The sequence below is a fragment of the Meles meles genome, chromosome 4 (genome assembly GCF_922984935.1).
Source record: "Meles meles chromosome 4, mMelMel3.1 paternal haplotype, whole genome shotgun sequence".
NCBI lineage: Eukaryota > Metazoa > Chordata > Mammalia > Carnivora > Mustelidae > Meles > Meles meles.
The window spans coordinates 125,408,413-125,427,097 of NC_060069.1; the positions used below are offsets into that span (position 1 = coordinate 125,408,413).

Sequence of the window (18,685 nt, forward strand, 5' to 3'; positions counted from 1 at the left end):
CCTGGCCAAGAAAATGTGATCTCTAGGACTTGTAAACAACTTTTACACAGAAACTTGAAAATTAAATCCCTATGTTAGGTAGTGATAGAGGAAAAGTAAAACAAACAGAGAAATGACGCACCCTGAAGTCAGAAGTCACACTGAAGTTCCATACATTCATTATACAGAGTCTAAAACTTAACACAGTGTCAGTGTGCTGAACTGGCCAATGCTTAGTTAAAACATAAGCAAAATAATTTCCTTCTTGACTGTAATAACTGGGATTTACATCAGTTACACATTCCTCTTTAGAGGAAAATAGTCTCTGTAACTTGTTTATCACCCCCAAAGACATCTGAAACATCTCCAGGTCAAGGTTGTTGTTTTCTTCATTTGGATCTTCACTCATGCATGATAGAACTCTAAGTAATTGGGAAGCATTTTAACAATTTTGTATTCAATTTAATTTGATTTGATTTGATTAGGTTATATTTTCCCATTGCTTTACACTAGGGTATAACTTTTTAAAAAATGTCAAGTGATATTGTAGAAAGAATTGTTGAATTGTAATAGGAAGTCAAATTTTGATCATTGAAAAGACAGGAGTGCAAGATAACGATGGAGAGTTTCTTTCAAGGAGGAGTGTTTGCTGAGGAATTTTAGAGTGAACTCTCACTTAGCATTTCTGCAGGACAGCAAGAGTAATGACTGTGCATCTGGTTCAGAGTACCTCACACAGCATATTTGCATATAAACCTACAAAAATAGTTTAATGCACTCAGGAAGTTCACTGTATAATTGTGAAGACAAACTATATCAACATGAAAAAAAAGAGTTATTAAAAAATATGTAGATGAATGCAAGTTTAGGGATAATGAGTGCTTTCTCAATGGCCACGCATAAGAGAATGCAGAAATAAAGGAGGCCTCACTACTTCTGAGAGGGCACAGAACCTTAGGCTGATTCTGTATATGGTTTTTGTCTTGATTTTTTTTTTCTAGTCTTGACTCAGATGATTTTCAAATATGGTTTTTATAGGATCAAACTTTTTATGTTTTCTGACTCCATACAAAACAAACGTTGAAAAACAAAAACAAAACTGGCGGCATCACGTTACCTGATTTCAAGCTTTACTACAAAGCTGTGATCACCAAGACAGCGTGGTACTGGCATAAAAACAGACACATAGACCAGTGGAACAGAGTGGAGAGCCCAGATATGGACCCTCAACTCTATGGTCAGATAATCTTCGACAAAACAGGAAAAAATATACAATGGAAAAAAGACAGTCTCTTCAATAAATGGTGCTGGGAAAACTGGACAGCGATATGTAGAAGAATGAAACTCGACCATTCTCTTACACCGTACACAAAGATAAATTCGAAATGGATAAAAGACCTCAATGTGAGACAGGAATCTATCAGAATCCTAGAGGAGAACGTAGGCAGTAACCTCTTCGATATCAGCCACAGCAACTTCTTTCAAGATATGTCTCCAAAGGCCAAGGAAACAAAAGCAAAAATGAACTTTTGGGACTTCATCAAGATCAAAAGCTTCTGCACAATAAAGGAAACAGTCAACAAAACAAAGAGGCAACCCACGGAATGGGAGAAGATATTTGTAAATGACAGTACAGACAAAAGGTTGATATCCAGGATCTACAAAGAACTTCTCAAACTCAACACACACAAAACAGATAATCATATCAAAAAATAGGCAGAAGATATGAACAGTCACTTCTCCAACGAAGACATACAAATGGCTATCAGACACATGAAAAAATGTTCATCATCACTAGCCATCAGGGAGATTCAAATTAAAACAACATTGAGATACCACCTAACACCAGTTAGAATGGCCAAAATTAGCAAGACAGGAAACAACGTGTGCTGGAGAGGATGTGGAGAAAGGGGAACCCTCTTACACTGTTGGTGGGAATGCAAGTTAGTGCAGCCACTTTGGAGAACAGTGTGGAGATTCCTGAAGAAATTAAAAATAGAGCTTCCCTATGACCCTGCAATTGCACTGCTGGGTATTTACCCCAAAGATACAGATGTAGTGAAAAGAAGGGCCATTTGTACCCCAATGTTTATTGCAGCAATGGCTACAGTCGCCAAACTGTGGAAAGAACCAAGATGCCCTTCAACAGATGAATGGATAAGGAAGATGTGGTCCATATACACAATGGAGTATTATGCCTCCATCAGAAAGGACGAATACCCAACTTTTGTAGCAACATGGACGGGACTGGAAGAAATTATGCTGAGCAAAATAAGTCAAGCAGAGAGAGTCAAGTATCATATGGTCTCACTTATTTGTGGAGCATAACAAATAACATGGAGGACATGGGGAGATGGAGAGGAGAGGGAGTTGAGGGAAACTGGAAGGGGAGATGAACCATGAGAGACTATGGACTCTGAAAAACAACCAGAGGGTTATGAAGGGGCGGCGGGGGTGGGGGGGGTGGGGGGGTGGGGTGGGAGGTTGAGGAACCAGGTGGTGGGTAATAGGGAGGGCACGTACTGCATGGAGCACTGGGTGTGATGCCAAAACAATGAACACTGTTATGCTGTAAATAAGCAAATAAAAATAAATAAATAAATAAATAAAAAGCTTTTTCTGTTTTTACATATAAACAAAAGTCTCCTGGTTACCTAGGATAGAACTGAATCTGGCATTAAGAGCAGAAGCCAAATTTGTCAAAAAAAATAAGGTATATTCTCAAATATGAGTATATTAAAATGTCTCATCAGGCTACAGTGTTAAAAACAATCAATCAATTTAATGAAGTATCTGCTACTTTGGTCTCTGACTTCCCTGGGAATATGAAACAAACCCTCAAAACACAAATAAAATGCTAATAGGGAGCAACAAACTATGTCAGAATGAGGATTACAAAACAACTGAAGGAGAGTACTTAAGAACATTCTAGAATAAACCATGCCCTTCACACAGAAAGACATATGTAATGTGTAAGAATTCACTGACAGGAGCTTTCTCACAGGCCAAGGATCAGATTTAAAATTTATTCTACAGGTTAGGGCTTTTGATTAGAAGTATGTAAATAGAAAAAGTGGCTGGATCAGACCCTTATCATAGTATGGTAAACTCTGGAAGCAGTGTAGAGGGTCCATTTAGCAAAGATCTAACCAAGTCCAGACATGCCCAAACAAACACATCCTAGAGGCAGCATTAGAATGGGTATCACTGAGTCCTAGCAGTATATATGATCTTGTTAAATACTAACCTGAAAGTTTAACTTAGCATAGCAACATGTCTAACTTGTGTCCTGGGGCTTGTATTTCTTCAAATTTTGTTTAATAAAATGTATTTAATAGAAGATCTGTAATGACTAACCAAAGAGGTAAAGGATTTGTACTCGAGGAACTACACAGCACTCATGAAATAAATTGAAGAAGACACAAAAAGATGGAAGACCATTCCATGCTCTTGGATCAGAAGAAAAAACATTGTTAAAATGTCTATACTGCCTAGAGCAATCTATACTTTTAATGCCATTCCGATCAAAATTCCACCAGTATTTTTCAAAGAGCTGGAGCAAATAATCCTAAAATTTGTATGGAATCAGAAGAGACTGCGAATGGCTAAGGAAATGTTGAAAAACAAAAACAAAACTGGCGGCATCACGTTACCTGATTTCAAGCTTTACTACAAAGCTATGATCACCAAGACAGCGTGGTACTGGCATAAAAACAGACACATAGACCAGTGGAACAGAGTGGAGAGCCCAGATATGGACCCTCAACTCTATGGTCAGATAATCTTTGACAAAACAGGAAGAAATATACAATGGAAAAAAGACAGTCTCTTCAATAAATGGTGCGGGGAAAACTAGACAGCTATATGTAGAAGAATGAAACTCGACCATTCTCTTACACTGTACACAATGATAAACTCAAAATGGATAAAACACCTCAACGTGAGACAGGAATCTATCAGAATCCTAGAGGAGAACATAGGCAGTTACCTCTTCGATATCAGCCACAGCAACTTCTTTCAAGATATGTCTCCAAAGGCAAAGGAAACAAAAGTGAAAATGAACTTTTGGGACTTCATCAAGATCAAAAGCTTCTGCACAATAAAGGATACAGTCAACAAAACAAAAAGGCAACCCACGGAATGGGAGAAGATATTTGCAAATGACAGTACAGACAAAAGGTTGATATCCAGGATCTACAAAGAACTCCTCAAACTCAACACACACAAAACAGATAATCATATCAAAAAATGGGCAGAAGATATGAACAGACACTTCTCCAATGAAGACATACAAATGGCTATCAGACACATGAAAAAATGCTCATCATCACTAGCCATCAGGGAGATTCAAATTAAAACCACATTGAGATATCACCTTACATCAGTTAGAATGGCTAAAATTAGCAAGACAGGAAACAACGTGTGTTGGAGAGGATGTGGAGAAAGGGGAACCCTCTTACACTGTTGGTAGAATGCAAGTTGGGGCAGCCACTCTGGAGAACAGTGTGGAGATTCCTGAAGAAATTAAGAATAGAGCTTCCCTATGACCCTGCAATTGCACTGCTGGGTATTTACCCCAAAGATACAGATGTAGTGAAAAGAAGAGCCATCTGTACCCCAATGTTTATAGCAGCAATGGCCATGGTCGCCAAACTGTGGAAAGAACCAAGATGCCCTTCAACGGACGAATGGATAAGGAAGATGTGGTCCATATACATGATGGAGTATTATGCCTCCATCAGAAAGGTTGAATACCCAACTTTTGTAGCAACATGGACGGGACTGGAAGAGATTATACTGAGTGAGATAAGTCAAGCAGAAAGAGTCAAGTATTATATGGTTTCACTTATTTGTGGAGCATAACAAAGAACATAGGGGACATGGGGAGATGGAGAGGAGAAGGGAGTTGTGGGAAATTGGAAGGGGAGATGAACCATGAGAGACTATGGACTCTGAAAAACAACCTGAGGGTTTTGAAGGGGCGGGGGGTAGGAGTTTGGGGAACCAGGTGGAGGGTAATAGAGAGGGCACGTATTGCATGGAGCACTGGGTGTGGTACAAAAACAATGAGTACTGTTACACTGAAAATAAATAAATAAATTTAAAAAAATAAAGAAGATCTGTAATGAAAGTAGTGATTAGGGATAAATTACAGATAAGCCCTTGTTTGGGGAAAAATATACAGAAAGAATAATTAAAGTAGAAAAGAGAATAACTGAGTGGATTTTAAACCTATAATTTCTTATAATAGAGGTATCCTGTATTATATTATTTTTATCATATGATCCTATACTGTATTATCATTTCTGTTTTTAATGGCCTGTTGTCCCATTAATAAGAATTATTATTAATCTAACATAAAGTATTTGAATTACAAGTTAAGATAATTAGAATGGTTTACATAAATCTATCCCTTAGCAGGTAACCTTGAGAATAATACGTCACTTCTATGTACATAGGAAACATTTTTAACAATCATCGTAAACAATTGTATTTTAATGTGCATCTGACATCAGGTCCAAGATATCCATATGTAGAGTTAAAAAAATAGAAACAAAACAAAACAAATAAATAGAAATGACTACTAACCTCACTAGATATCTCCCCTATAAACTTATTCCCCAGCTAAAGAATGTGTGTATGCATTTAGGTATTTAAGTGCATGAAGTAAGAGTAGATCTATACTTAATATTTAAACTACTGTGAATTTTTACTGAGATGAATATCTGTTTTGTACTCTGTGAAAACTACTAAGAATCAGATTTATTGATGTTTAGCCAGTTTTGCTCTTTAGGACTTTATAATTCCAGAAACTAAGAAATTGCAGACATAATTCATGGTATTTCTCTGTCTGTAATCTAAATACTATATAGGAGTTTGAAAATAATATCTAACATGTACTTAGTGCTCACTCTTGCCAAGCATGAATGTAGGTGTTTTAAATACATTACCTAATTTATTTCTCCAACTTTGAGATACATATTATTTTTAGATTTGTTAGACAGAAGAGGAAAATGGGGCATACAGAGATTATGTTAATATAACTTGTAGAATTACTAAATTTAAGAAATGGATAAATCTGGTTTAAATTACACTTAATCAGAAAGTGATTGTGATTTAAAAAAGGAAATGTAAAATGTCCTGTATCAAATACTTCATTCTAGCTTCAGCACATCAGTTTTGACTTGGGGACCTTTTCCCATTCTTTACCTTTGATCTCTTTGTCATTTTTGAACCATCTTATATCAGCTGCAGGTTTACTACCAGAGGTTTTACAAGTCAGCTGCATCAGGTCTCCCTCCATAACTGGTGATGAAAATCCGCTAATTTGAGGCTTCTCAGGAACACCTGAAATTTAAGCAAATGGCATGATCATCAATCTCCAGGGCTGATTCATTCTTAGGACTATTACATTCATAAAGCTAAAATGAGTTGTTAAGTGACAATATCTTCAATCAAAAATAGTAAAGTGTTATATAATAAAATAAACCATTTAAAATATCTATATAATGTATATAGATATAAAAACCATGTGTATATGTAATATATACATACAAAGATATATACATACTTATATTGAGTAGTTCTCTCTCTTTATCTGAGGGAGATACAGTGCAAGACTCCCCGTGGATGCCTGAAATTGTGGACAGTACAGAACCTATATATACTATATTTAACTCCTATACATACATACATACCTAAAATAAGTTTAATTTATAAATTAGGCATGGTAAAATAGTAACTGACAGCTAATAATAAAATGGAACAATTATAGGGGCACCTGGGTGGCTCAGTGGGTTAAAGCCTCTGCCTTCAGCTCAGGTCATGATCCCAGGGTCCTGGGATCGAGCCCCACATCTGGCTCTTTGCTCCTCGGGGAGCCTGCTTCCTCCTCTCTCTGTCTGCCTATCTGTGATCTGTCTCTCTCTCTGTCAAATAAATACATAAAATTTTTAAAAAAAGGAACAATTATAACAATATGCCATAATAAAAGTTATGTGAATGCAGTCCCACAAAATACTGTACTGTACTCACCCCTCTTCTTGTGAGGATGTGAGAAGATAAAATGCCTGTGTGGTAAGAGGAAGCGTGGCAAATGACGTAAGCATTGGGATGTAACATTAGGCTACTATTGGCCTGACAATAAGTCAGAAGGAGGATCATCTGCTTCTAGACCACAGCTGATCATGGGTAACAACTGTGAAAGGTGAAGTTGTAGATGGGGGGTGGGTTGGGGAACTACTTTACGTGTGTGTGTGTGTATTATCCAGAGGCATTTAAAATGCATTAGTTCAAAGTAGCTTTTAAAGCTTTACCTGCAAAAATACTCTGTAAATCTTAGAAACAGCCATTCAATGTATGTCTTAGGATTTATCAATATAAGGATTCAAGAAGGTAGATTGTTAACAATGGGGAAAAAATCTACAAAGCTCATTTCTTTATTCTTTAGCAAAATGTGATTTAACTGAAATAGCATTTTGCATTCCTGATTTTGTAATTCTTAAGGCTTAAAAGATATTATTATCCTCTTGTGTGCTATGTTCAAGAAATGTATTTTAGAATAAGATTCACCAATAATGGCAACCATACTTACTGCTCAGATTCTTCTAAAGAATATCTTGATGTCATTTGTATTAGAAATGCAATAGTAGTTTTGGGAAGCATGATGCATATTATGTTTAATATTTAATGCTAACCACTAGTAATTACCTTTTCTAGTCCAAATGATCTAATAAATAATCAGATAACTAATATGCAGAGATATTACATGGGTGATTTAAATAATAGAACATTATACATTTCTTGGACAATAATATTCTTTGTCACAGTAGAAGCTTATTAAAATTTCTTGTAAAATTATTCAATAATAAAGGCAGGCTGAAGATTATTGTAGTACTTAATTCAATTTGAAAATTTAAAAGGCGTAAGAATGTTGGAAAGCACCAATAAGAGAAATACAAAAACAACAATAACAAACATGATAAATGACAGGTCAACATGCTCTGATTAGTTAAATATTTTTTTCCCTTTTACATTCATATTGTGTGTGTGTGTGTGTGTTTAATCTATGTCACACTACCATTTAAAAAACTAAAATCAGCCAGTTGTCTGTTCTTGGGGTCTCTAGGTGGCTCTCTACAGAACAATACATTAACCTTAAGCAGTTGTTATATTGAAATACTCCATTTTAGTGGATATATTTTGTCTGTAGTGGCAAACTTGTGAAGATTTTTATAAAATAGTTCCAGTGGGACTTGCAAAGAAATGTATTTCATATCGTATGTACAAAACCAATTCACTAGCTGGATTAACTTTAATATTCCTACCGAACAGAACAGCATGCATTTATTCTTTTATAGGCAATGTTATGCCTTTATCTATCAAAAAAGGAAGGCAAGCTGGGGGCCAAAAAAAAAAAAAAAGAATCAATCTTTTAAATTCCTCTAACTTGTTCAGTACGCAGGTGTGTTTCAGTGAACTGCAGCAATTTCAGCTGATTGGGCCACAGACGTCTGCAGAATCACAGAGAGCTCTTAGCTGCAACTTGATTTCCTTGGAATCTCTAAGAATGTAATGGTTCTTTGTATCACTTTAACTTTTGGGGAAAAGACTCAGTATTTAGAAAATAAAACCACAACAAACTACAAATTACATGGAGAGTGACATTATGTACTTCATTTAAGAATCTGGAAAACCTACACAATTAAAAGAAGACATAGAAATGTCTGGGTTATTTAAATGCACTAATATACAAAAAGAAGTCATATTTGAAAGCTGTACGGCATTAGAGAAGGCCTCCATCAGACAACTTAAATAATAAAATGGAGGACCACCCCATAGACACATTGAATTCACTCTGGCCTTATTCTATGACTTTATGAAAGGATCAGCATATATACAATAGATAGATGATTTGTATATGTGCTGCCGAAGCGAGCACTAGATAGATGATTTGAAACAAAGGTATTTGGTTGAAAATCAAGAAACCTGGTGTCCATGGCTGGCTGAGAAACAAATGGCTACATTCCCTGGAGAAGTTAAACAAATTCTTACAACTCCCTGGTCTAGTTCAAAAATGGGGAAAGTGACTAAGTGTTTTTTAAATGCCTTTTGCTATAATGTAGCCGAGCAGGGATTAAACTCTATTAATATGATCCTCAAAACATATATTTGTTATGGAATCACATCGCTTTGACTTGTGATCTCATATTGTTAATCCCTTGCACTTACCCAGAACAGTGAGATAGGCCTTGGAAGTTTTGACAGGCATTGTAAATAAGGAACAGGTGTACTGCCCTTCATCGGAGAGAGACACATCACTGACGCTGATACTCAATTCATGCCAGGAAGCTCGAACCAGCTCAATCCTGTTGTCCCTTAAAGCTGGAAAGAGAAAATATTGAAAATGCAAATTACAACATTAGAAAAAGTCCTGTTAAATATTTTTAGCACAACATAAGAAACATAGTCTTTGGCCATATATCTATATCTTATTTCCTGGAACAGTTTAAATATATGGAAATATTTTATCAGATTTTTTTTAAATCAAAGCAGAATTAGGTGTTCCTTAATGTTCTCAGAAAGAGCTTTTTGATTAAATGATTGCATCTAGTACAATACTTCAGATGAGGTAGATGTTGGTGGTGATAAAAATGACTTTCCTCCACAGGTTTTCATGGAATGTTAGTACCAAAAACACGATAAACAGAAGGTTTCACTTTTATGCACAGATAAATTTGGGAAAACTATGATTGCTGTATTCCTTCCAAGAGACCAACAATGAACATTAGCATATTAAAAGCATATTCTCTGCAGTAGAGAAACCTGTTGAACATCCTATAAACCAGAACTGACTTTCAGCTGAAAAATACCTGTAAGGTACTGAATGTTTAAATTTGCTCTCATTGATTGTAACCTCTAGTGTACCATCTGTTACTTTTAATATATTCTTTGGTTCATACCACCTTTTCCATCACAGATCTTTTTGTTTTGTTTTGTTTTGTTTTCCACGGAAGATCTCTTACAATGCTCCTCTTGATTCATTTTTGGAAAAATATTAAAAAGTTTAAATATCATTATATTTCCTCCTAAGTATAGCTATAAAGCTCAGAGTTAAGAAAAAGGAAAAGAAAGGAGTATTCTGAAAAAGGAAAGAGGACTAGTTTAGGGACACTTAGACCTGAGGAACAACACAGCGGTTCCCCAGTCAATAATAAAAGGCAGTTGAGACCTAACTTTTCCCAACCACAATCTAGCAGTAGCAGGTGGCCTAGGTAGACTCATTTTTAATCACATAACAAATGGGAGTCCTGCCAGTATCTCTGGGAGACACTGGGCCACCTGCAAGGGGAATCAAGTGGGAGCATCACTGCCTACATTGGCCATGGAAAGCCATCTCTTTCTCCACTGGACTGGAGACTCCCCTTCAATGCCTAGAGACAGTGATCAATTGGGCAGCAGGGGCTGAGGGGTCAGCCATCTCGGACAAATACCCAGCCCTTAGAGTGATCTCCCATGAACTAGAGAACAACTTACCCCTGCTAGAGTCATCAGGCAACCTGACCTTGGGGAGCTCCTCTGCCTCCTTAAGTGGCACCAGTGGAAACCAGTTCAACCCCCAATCGAAATAGACACCTCAAGCTGACTAAATAGCACCCTTTGGCTTTGAAAAGCAAATTGTTGGTTGAACCATGACCTGAAAATGTCACCTAGGACTTTATGCTGAACCTAAACAGGATGACTGCTTCCTAGAATAGAAAAATTAAAGTAGAATCCAGAGTTTCCTAACATAATACCGAAATGTCCAGGATGTGATATCACACCAAATGCCAGGAAAATCATAACCTGAATGAGAAAATATAATCAATAGACACCAACATTGAGTTGAAACAAATGTAATTATCTGACAAATAATTTAAAGAAGGCACCATAAAAATACTTCTGCAATCAATTACTAATTATCTTGAAACAAAAAAATAGAAAATCTTGGTAAAGTAGTTAAAAAAAAAGGAATCAAATGAAAATTATAGAAGCCAAAAATACAATAACCAAAGTAAAAACTCACTAGATTGACTTGATAATTCAGTAGAGATGAAACACAGTATGGAATCAATAAACTTAAAGATAAAGCAATATAATTCACTCAATTTGAATAAGAGAAAGAAAAGAGGTTGGGGAAAAAAAGAAAAGAGAGAGAGAGACTTGGACCTGTGGGACAATAACCAAATATATCCAATACTAGTAACACACAAGTCCCAAATTAGTGAAAGAGGCTGGTTCTGAAAGAGTATTTGAAGAAACACTGGTCCAAAACTTCAAATTTGCCTGAAGAAATAAATGTACTGAATCAATAACACGAACTAATCTCAAATGTGATAAACCCACGAAAGTCCATATCAGATGCATCAAAATTAAACTAGAAGGAAAAAAAGAAAAATTCTTGAAAGCACCAGAGAGAAAGACAAATTACCTATAAGAGAATACCTATTTAAATGACAATAGATTCCTCATTTGAAATTATGGAGACCAGAGGGAGTGGCACATGATTCAGGTGCTGAAAGAAAAGAACTATCAACAGTGAATTCTCATCCAGGGAAACTAACCTTCAGGAATCGAGAGGAAATAAATGTATTCTTAGAAGAAAGAAAACTAAGAATATGTTTATCTAGTAGATCTGTCTTGAAAAGTTAAATAAAGTTCTAGAAACTGAAAAAAAGGAATCTTGGACACATGAAAAAATGTTCATCATCACTAGCCATCAGGGAGATTCAAATTAAAACCACATTGAGATACCACCTGACACCAGTTAGAATGGCCAAAATTAGCAAGACAGGAAACAACGTGTGTTGGAGAGGATGTGGAGAAAGGGGAACTCTCTTACACTGTTGGTGGGAATGCAAGTTAGTGCAGCCACTCTGGAGAACAGTGTGGAGACTCCTCAAGAAATTAAGAATAGAGCTTCCCTATGACCCTGCAATTGCACTGCTGGGTATTTACCCCAAAGATACAGATGTAGTGAAAAGAAGGGCCATTTGTACCCCAATGTTTATTGCAGCAATGGCTACAGTCGCCAAACTGTGGAAAGAACCAAGATGCCCTTCAATGGATGAATGGATAAGGAAGATGTGGTCCATATACACAATGGAGTATTATGCCTCCATCAGAAAGGACGAATACCCAACTTTTGTAGCAACATGGACAGGACTGGAAGAGATTATGCTGAGCGAAATAAGTCAAGCAGAGAGAGTCAAGTATCATATGGTCTCACTTATTTGTGGAGCATAACAAATAACATGGAGGACATGGGGAGATGGAGAGGAGAGGGAGTTGAGGGAAACTGTAAGGGGAGATGAACCATGAGAGACTATGGACTCTGAAAAACAACCAGAGGGTTTTGAAGGGGCGGGGGGGGGGGGCGGGGGGGGAGGTTGAGGAACCAGGTGGTGGGTAATAGGGAGGGCACGTACTGCATGGAGCACTGGGTGTGATGCCAAAACAATGAACACTGTTATGATGTAAATAAACAAATGAATTAAAAAAAATTAAAAAATAAAAAGGAATCTTGGAGCATCAGGAAAGAAAAAAAAGTACAACTGGAAGAAAAAAACCTGGGTAAATCCAATATAGAGTATCCTTCTTTGTTGTCTTCTGTTATATGATGGTTGAAACAAAAACTACATCAGCTGATACAATGTTGAACAAATACAGAAAGAAACCTCAAGACAAGTACAAACTGGGCAGGGCAAAGGGATTGAAAATAAGTAAGATTTCCACACTTTACTCAAAGTAGTAAACCATTGCTCCTAGTAGACTGTGGTAAGTCACATGCATATATTTCAATACCTAGGGCAACTACTAAGAAAATATACAAAGTAGGGGCACCTGGGTGGCTCAGTGGATTAAGCCCCTGCCTTTAGCTCAGGTCATGATCTCAGGGTCATGGGATCCAGCTCTGCATCTGGCTCTCTGCTCAGCAGGGAGCCTGCTTCCCCTTCTCTCTCAGCCTGCCTCTCTGCCTACTTGTGATCTCTGTCAAATAAATAAATAAAATCTTTAAAAAAAAAACTTAAAAAAGAAAATATACATAATAAAACACTCAAAAACTCTATATATGCAGATGAAATCCACTTATATAGTGTCTTGTAATAATAAAAGGATAAATATGGAAAAGAAATTAGTGTTTACCAAGGGTTAAGGATAGTAAAGGGTAGGAGGGAGTGCGAGGGACGAGGATGTGGTTATAAAAGAACAGCACAAGAGATTCTTGCAGTGGTGGAAATTTTTGTATTTTGTCTGTGGTAATGGATGCATCACACATGAAATACACATGAAATAAACACACACAAATGCACACATACAGAGACGAGTATATGTAAAACTGGTGAAAACCAATAAGAATGGTGGGCTACATCACTGTCAGCTTCCTAGTCGTGATATCTCTGTAAGATGTTAGTTGATCAAGGGTCCATGAGATCTCTCCATACTATGTCTCACAACTGAATGTAAATCTACAATGAAACCTCTGTTAAGTGGTGCCTGGATGGCTCAATCAGTTAACTGTCTAACCCTTGATTTTGGTTCAGGTCATGATCCTAGGGTCCTGAAATCAAACCCTGCATTGGGCTCTGTGCTCAGCAGGGAGTCTGCTTGAGAGTCTCTCTCTCTCTCTCTCCACTAAAATCAAAACAAAACAAAACAAAAATTATTTTAAAAAAATACAAAACTTTATGTATATTTGAAGAAATAAGGGAGGTGGTCATGTTATCAAAGCTTAGAATTCTTTACACACATTTGCCACAGAGCCAGAGGGGGAATCACAAGTATCAAATATTCTTAAATTGCTATACCCTCCTTATATGCTTTGTGAAAGGAGCAAGTGATAATATAATATGTAATATTGGGGGGAAATTCTAAATTTTCACGATTTTAAGTATATTTCAAAAAATCATCCTCCCAGATACTCAAATAACACACACCTTAATGATTGTAGTCCCTCTGCTACCATTCTTTATTAACTCTAATTCTATAAGGAGACATATACTTACAAATATTTTTGAAATTAATTTTACTGAATATAAAATATAAGGCAAGTCTGATTATGATTATATTTGTGACTCCATCAAGATATAGTAGACTTTTTTCAAATGTCCATTTCATATTCTATCTCCTACAGGCATATATATATATATATATATATATATATATATACCTCATTCAGTCGCTAGACAAAAACAGTGGGACACAGATTTGTTATTTTCCCAATAGAACCTCAGGCTATATCAACCACTCTTCAAAGCTGTGATTTATTTAAGAAAAACATTTATCATGTATTTCTTGTTTCTTTAAAAGAGAGGTCACCAAAAGGGAAAACCCAAGGTTTCTGCCATGATACTATATGGGTAAGGCTTGTTACTTACCCCCTGTGTTCAATTTCATTTCTTCTAACACAGTTCCCACTGACAAGGGAGACAGAGCTTACAATTTTCAGTGGATCTTAGCAAAAGGAATTTAACTCTCTTTTGGTCAGACTATTTCGTGGGAACTATATAACATCACTAAAATCAACTGAATCTCTTAATATACACAAATACAAAACTTTCATATTTAGATCATTTGCATGGAGTAAAGCTAACAGCAATGACTTAAGAATCAAAAAAATTTAGGTGGTTGTATAAAATCAGATTTCCTGTGGCTAATAATTCCTGATTTATTTTCACCTTCCAATTATGATGAGAACTAAATGATTTCACGTACTATGTAAAGCTCCTCAAAATAATCTACAATGACATATTAAAATATTTTGAGTTTAGAATCCTGATGAGAACGTAAGCATTTTAGTGTCTGAAATGTCTCAATTAATTTAGCTCACCAAATCATATAATATTTTGAATTATTATATGATTACTACCAGCTTGACTAAAAACTAGGCTCTGAAAAACAGAATACCTGCATTTTTTTGAAGATTTATTTATTTATTTGAAAGAGAGAGAGGAAGAAGGGGGGGAGAGTCCTGGGGGTGGGGAGGGAGAGGAAGAGAGAAAATCTTAAGCAGCCTCCCTGCTGAGTGCCAAGCCCCACAGGGGGCTCAATACCACACCCTTAGGTCATGACCTAAGCCAAAACCAAGAATTGCTGCTTAACTGAGTGTACCACCCAGGTACCACCCAGCCAAGAACATTTTAATGTGAAATCTGTCATTGATTAACCATATGGACCTACGCAAATCACTTAAATGTGTGCCTTGGTCTGCTGAGTGTTAGGTGGAGATGATAATAATTGAGTAAAAGCAAAAGGAATATGGTTTAGAGAATTGAAATATATAAATATATCTTCAAAACCTGAAAGCATAATTCCAAGAACCAGGAAACTGGCATGATTAGTAAAGAGACTATTTATTGTGTGAATTTCCTTGATAATTCCTTTGCCAAAACAAAGAAACAAAAAACTGCCTAAGGAGATCCTCATTGGACTGAATATTTTATTTTATTTTATTTTATTTATTTTTTTTTTAAAAGTGAAAACAATTTAAAAATTTATTGGGAAATATGTCTACCCATATAGTATTCTAATTTCCAGCTTGATCTCAAAGCACAGTTTTGATCACAATATACTTTCTAAAATTTATGTGGTTTCCCATTGCACCCCAAATTAAAAATAAGTTTATCATCTTGACATATAATGACCTATGTATAAAGAAGATGTGGTATATATACACAATGGAATACTATGCAGCCATCAAAAGAAATGAAATCTTGCCATTTGCGACGACGTGGATGGAACTAGAGCGTATCATGCTTAGTGAAATAAGTCAATCGGAGAAAGACAACTATCATATGATCTCCCTGATATGAGGACATGGAGAAGCAACATGGGGGGGTAGGGGGATAGGAGAAGAATAAATGAAACAAGATGGGATTGGGAGGGAGACAAACCATAAATGACTCTTAAGCTCACAAAACAAACTGGGGGTTGCTGGGGGGAGGTGGGATTGGGAGAGGGGGAGCGGGCTATGGACATTGGGGAGGGGAGGCGAACCATAAGAGACTATGGACTCTGAAAAACAACCTGAGGGTTTTGAATGGACTGAATATTTTAAACAAATCATACATCTATAGCATTTATCCTTTCAAATTTGTAAATACTTATGATGTCATCTGCAGTTCATTTTGTAACATTTTCAGTATGAAAAAAGAAAGGAAAACCTTTACGAGTCCAAAGAGGGAAATACTATAACTCAGTGGGTTTCCTGTGAGCAGGATCCTTGTCTTCCTCATCTCCTGTGCCCCTCACCATCACTGTCTGCACAGGAGGTATTCAGTGAATGGCTATTGAAATGAAACTGAGAGCCTAACTCTGTCTGGATATGATAAGAGCAGAGTGAAAAAGAACTGAACTAGGAAGTCCTCTTGAATATATCTCCACAGGCTCCCCCATGGGAAAGAAGCCAAAAAAAGAAGAAAAACAGTGTCCCGTTTAGACACCGTTGAGCATAAAAGAGCTAGAAACATCATGCTATGAAAGCTTTTAACAAAATGATAGTTCATTGGAAAATGATTTGAAATACTGAATGAATGATCTCTGAAGCTATTGTCATGTTACCTTACGGTTTTCAAGTGAACACAAAAAGCAAGAGCTAATCAGAGAAAATCTGTATTATTTAACTTTTCCACCTAGTAAGGCCCAAACATATAGTGAACCTAAATAAAGAATTGTGATATTGTTAGCTGAAATGAATTCAATCTTAAAAAAAAAGAAAAAAAAAACCTACAAACTTTCCTTTGTGAATATAGGATGCTCATCCTTATGTAAGTAACTTTAAAAAAAATAAAAACTGAAACATCTGTTTAAAAAAATTAAGCATTATCCACGGAATAATTGAACAGAAGAAATGAGAATGTGTAATAAAAGAATGAAAGGTAATTGCTCACACATCTCAGAGATTAAAAATGAGCTAATGGGAAAGTGGGTTACTCTGAGGTCATATCTCATCAGCTTTTAGGTGCCTGCCACCCACTGGTGAGGTGATTTAATGACTCAAAGCGCTGAGCTCTGGAGGATTTAATCTTAGCTGCAAATAAGAATCCTGACCAATGAGTAAGGATCTATTAAATAGTACTTAATGCTGGATAAAAATTATTTTCCCAATATACCATTGGTTCTAAATGGTTCATCAATCACACAAATGAATATTTGGGATCCATGTTGGATAAAATAAAAATTCCCAAGGCAATTACTTGGAGGATTTTAGTCACATTTTTTTATTAATTTCTAATAAAAGTTACTGGCATAGTTAATAAGTTACATATTAATTAGTTTTAAACCAAATTAATTTCATAACAGTAGTATTATTTGATTTATCTGACATTATTCATTTAAGAACCTGGTAAGAATTTGTGCATATTTGTATTAATAGTTTTCCTTCCTTAAGTGTTATTTATTTATAGATCATCATAAACTTCTTGCCAGAAACATTTTCAAATATCTTTAGGTTGGTTTCCAGTAAATAGTATTTCGTGTCACAAATAATGATAAAAATATATTTTGTTATGTAATTACTTTGAAGAGACTATTAAAATGCATCAAAAAAAGATCTCATTGTTTTTTCATTTTTTTCCTGGTTCTCATTTTACCTAAAACTTTCTCAAATAAGGATTATGTTATATTTCTTTATATTTCCCATGAGACTTTATACATATCAGAGTACATATAGATGTCCACTAATAACTTATTGTGTTCATTTTAATATGTGGACCATCAAAGTTTTGCATATAATATCCTGTAATTGTACATATTAACATAATTTCAGAAAAATTTTTGTTTTAAATGGATATTGTATATTGAATGATTTTATCATTTTAATAGTTTGTAGACAAGTACTAAGGAAAAAACCTGTATCAGGGTGATAGAATTAATTCCAAGTGTCCTCTTGGCTACTTAAATTCTCAATGTTGAGCATAAGTTTCCAAAAGTATACCATCCTACACCATGGACTTTAGCCAAGAGAATCACTGCAAATATTTAGAAGTTTTAAAACTACATTTATTATCCAACAAGTAACTTGCATTTTCTGAAGTTTAACATCACTGATGTGATAGGATTTCAAGAACTATAGATGTGTCAACCTTCATTCTCTTTGTTTTCAGCTCAAGCCCCTACAACCCTGGTGTGTCCCGACCTGGTTCTTACAGAGAGTTTAGAGGTGTCAGTTTAATAAGCTCAGTCCTGCCTATGGGAAAATTGTGCCTAAGAATGCTTCCCATGGTCTTTCATTCAATATCAAGTTTATTTTCCTGCCTGTTGCCTAATAATAGACTCCTTCCCTTGACTCTGGCTTTGTTGTGTTAAGGCCAGCACTCTGCTCTGTTTCCCAGCTTCTGTAACAAGGCTGCTCTCTGCACATCGTCCAGGTAGACCCCAGCCAACCACCTGCTCTGCTTCTCCCGTACTGATTTCTCTAGAACTGTTCACTAAGCAAACTGACTCATCCAATCTGCTAGCCCCTGTTTTTTCAGCTCAAATCTCTACTATCCCCAAGGGTAAGAATTAGAACAAGGAATTAAAACTTTAGTGAGGTCAACTTTGTTTTAGTATACCAGAATGACTTTTCTACTAATTAAATCTGAATCCTACTAAATCAGAAAGAAAAAATAAGGCAAATTAAGCTCTAATAATCTTCAAATAGGCCACAGATCCAAGGCTTAACTCT

General features: G+C 36.0%; 1 protein-coding gene across 4 annotated transcripts in view; it reads right to left on the reverse strand.

Moving 5' to 3' along the window:
* The window catches only part of CADM2 (cell adhesion molecule 2), a 1,108,651-nt gene that overhangs the window by 186,113 nt on the left and 903,853 nt on the right, over positions 1–18,685 (reverse strand). For all 4 annotated transcript variants that reach the window (XM_046003329.1, XM_046003331.1, XM_046003328.1 and 1 more), the window contains 2 exons: positions 9,211–9,363; positions 6,190–6,327 (listed from right to left, as the gene is read on the reverse strand). In XM_046003329.1, coding sequence (XP_045859285.1) covers positions 6,190–6,327; positions 9,211–9,363 — 291 coding nt within the window. The remainder of the gene's footprint in view (positions 1–6,189; positions 6,328–9,210; positions 9,364–18,685) is intronic.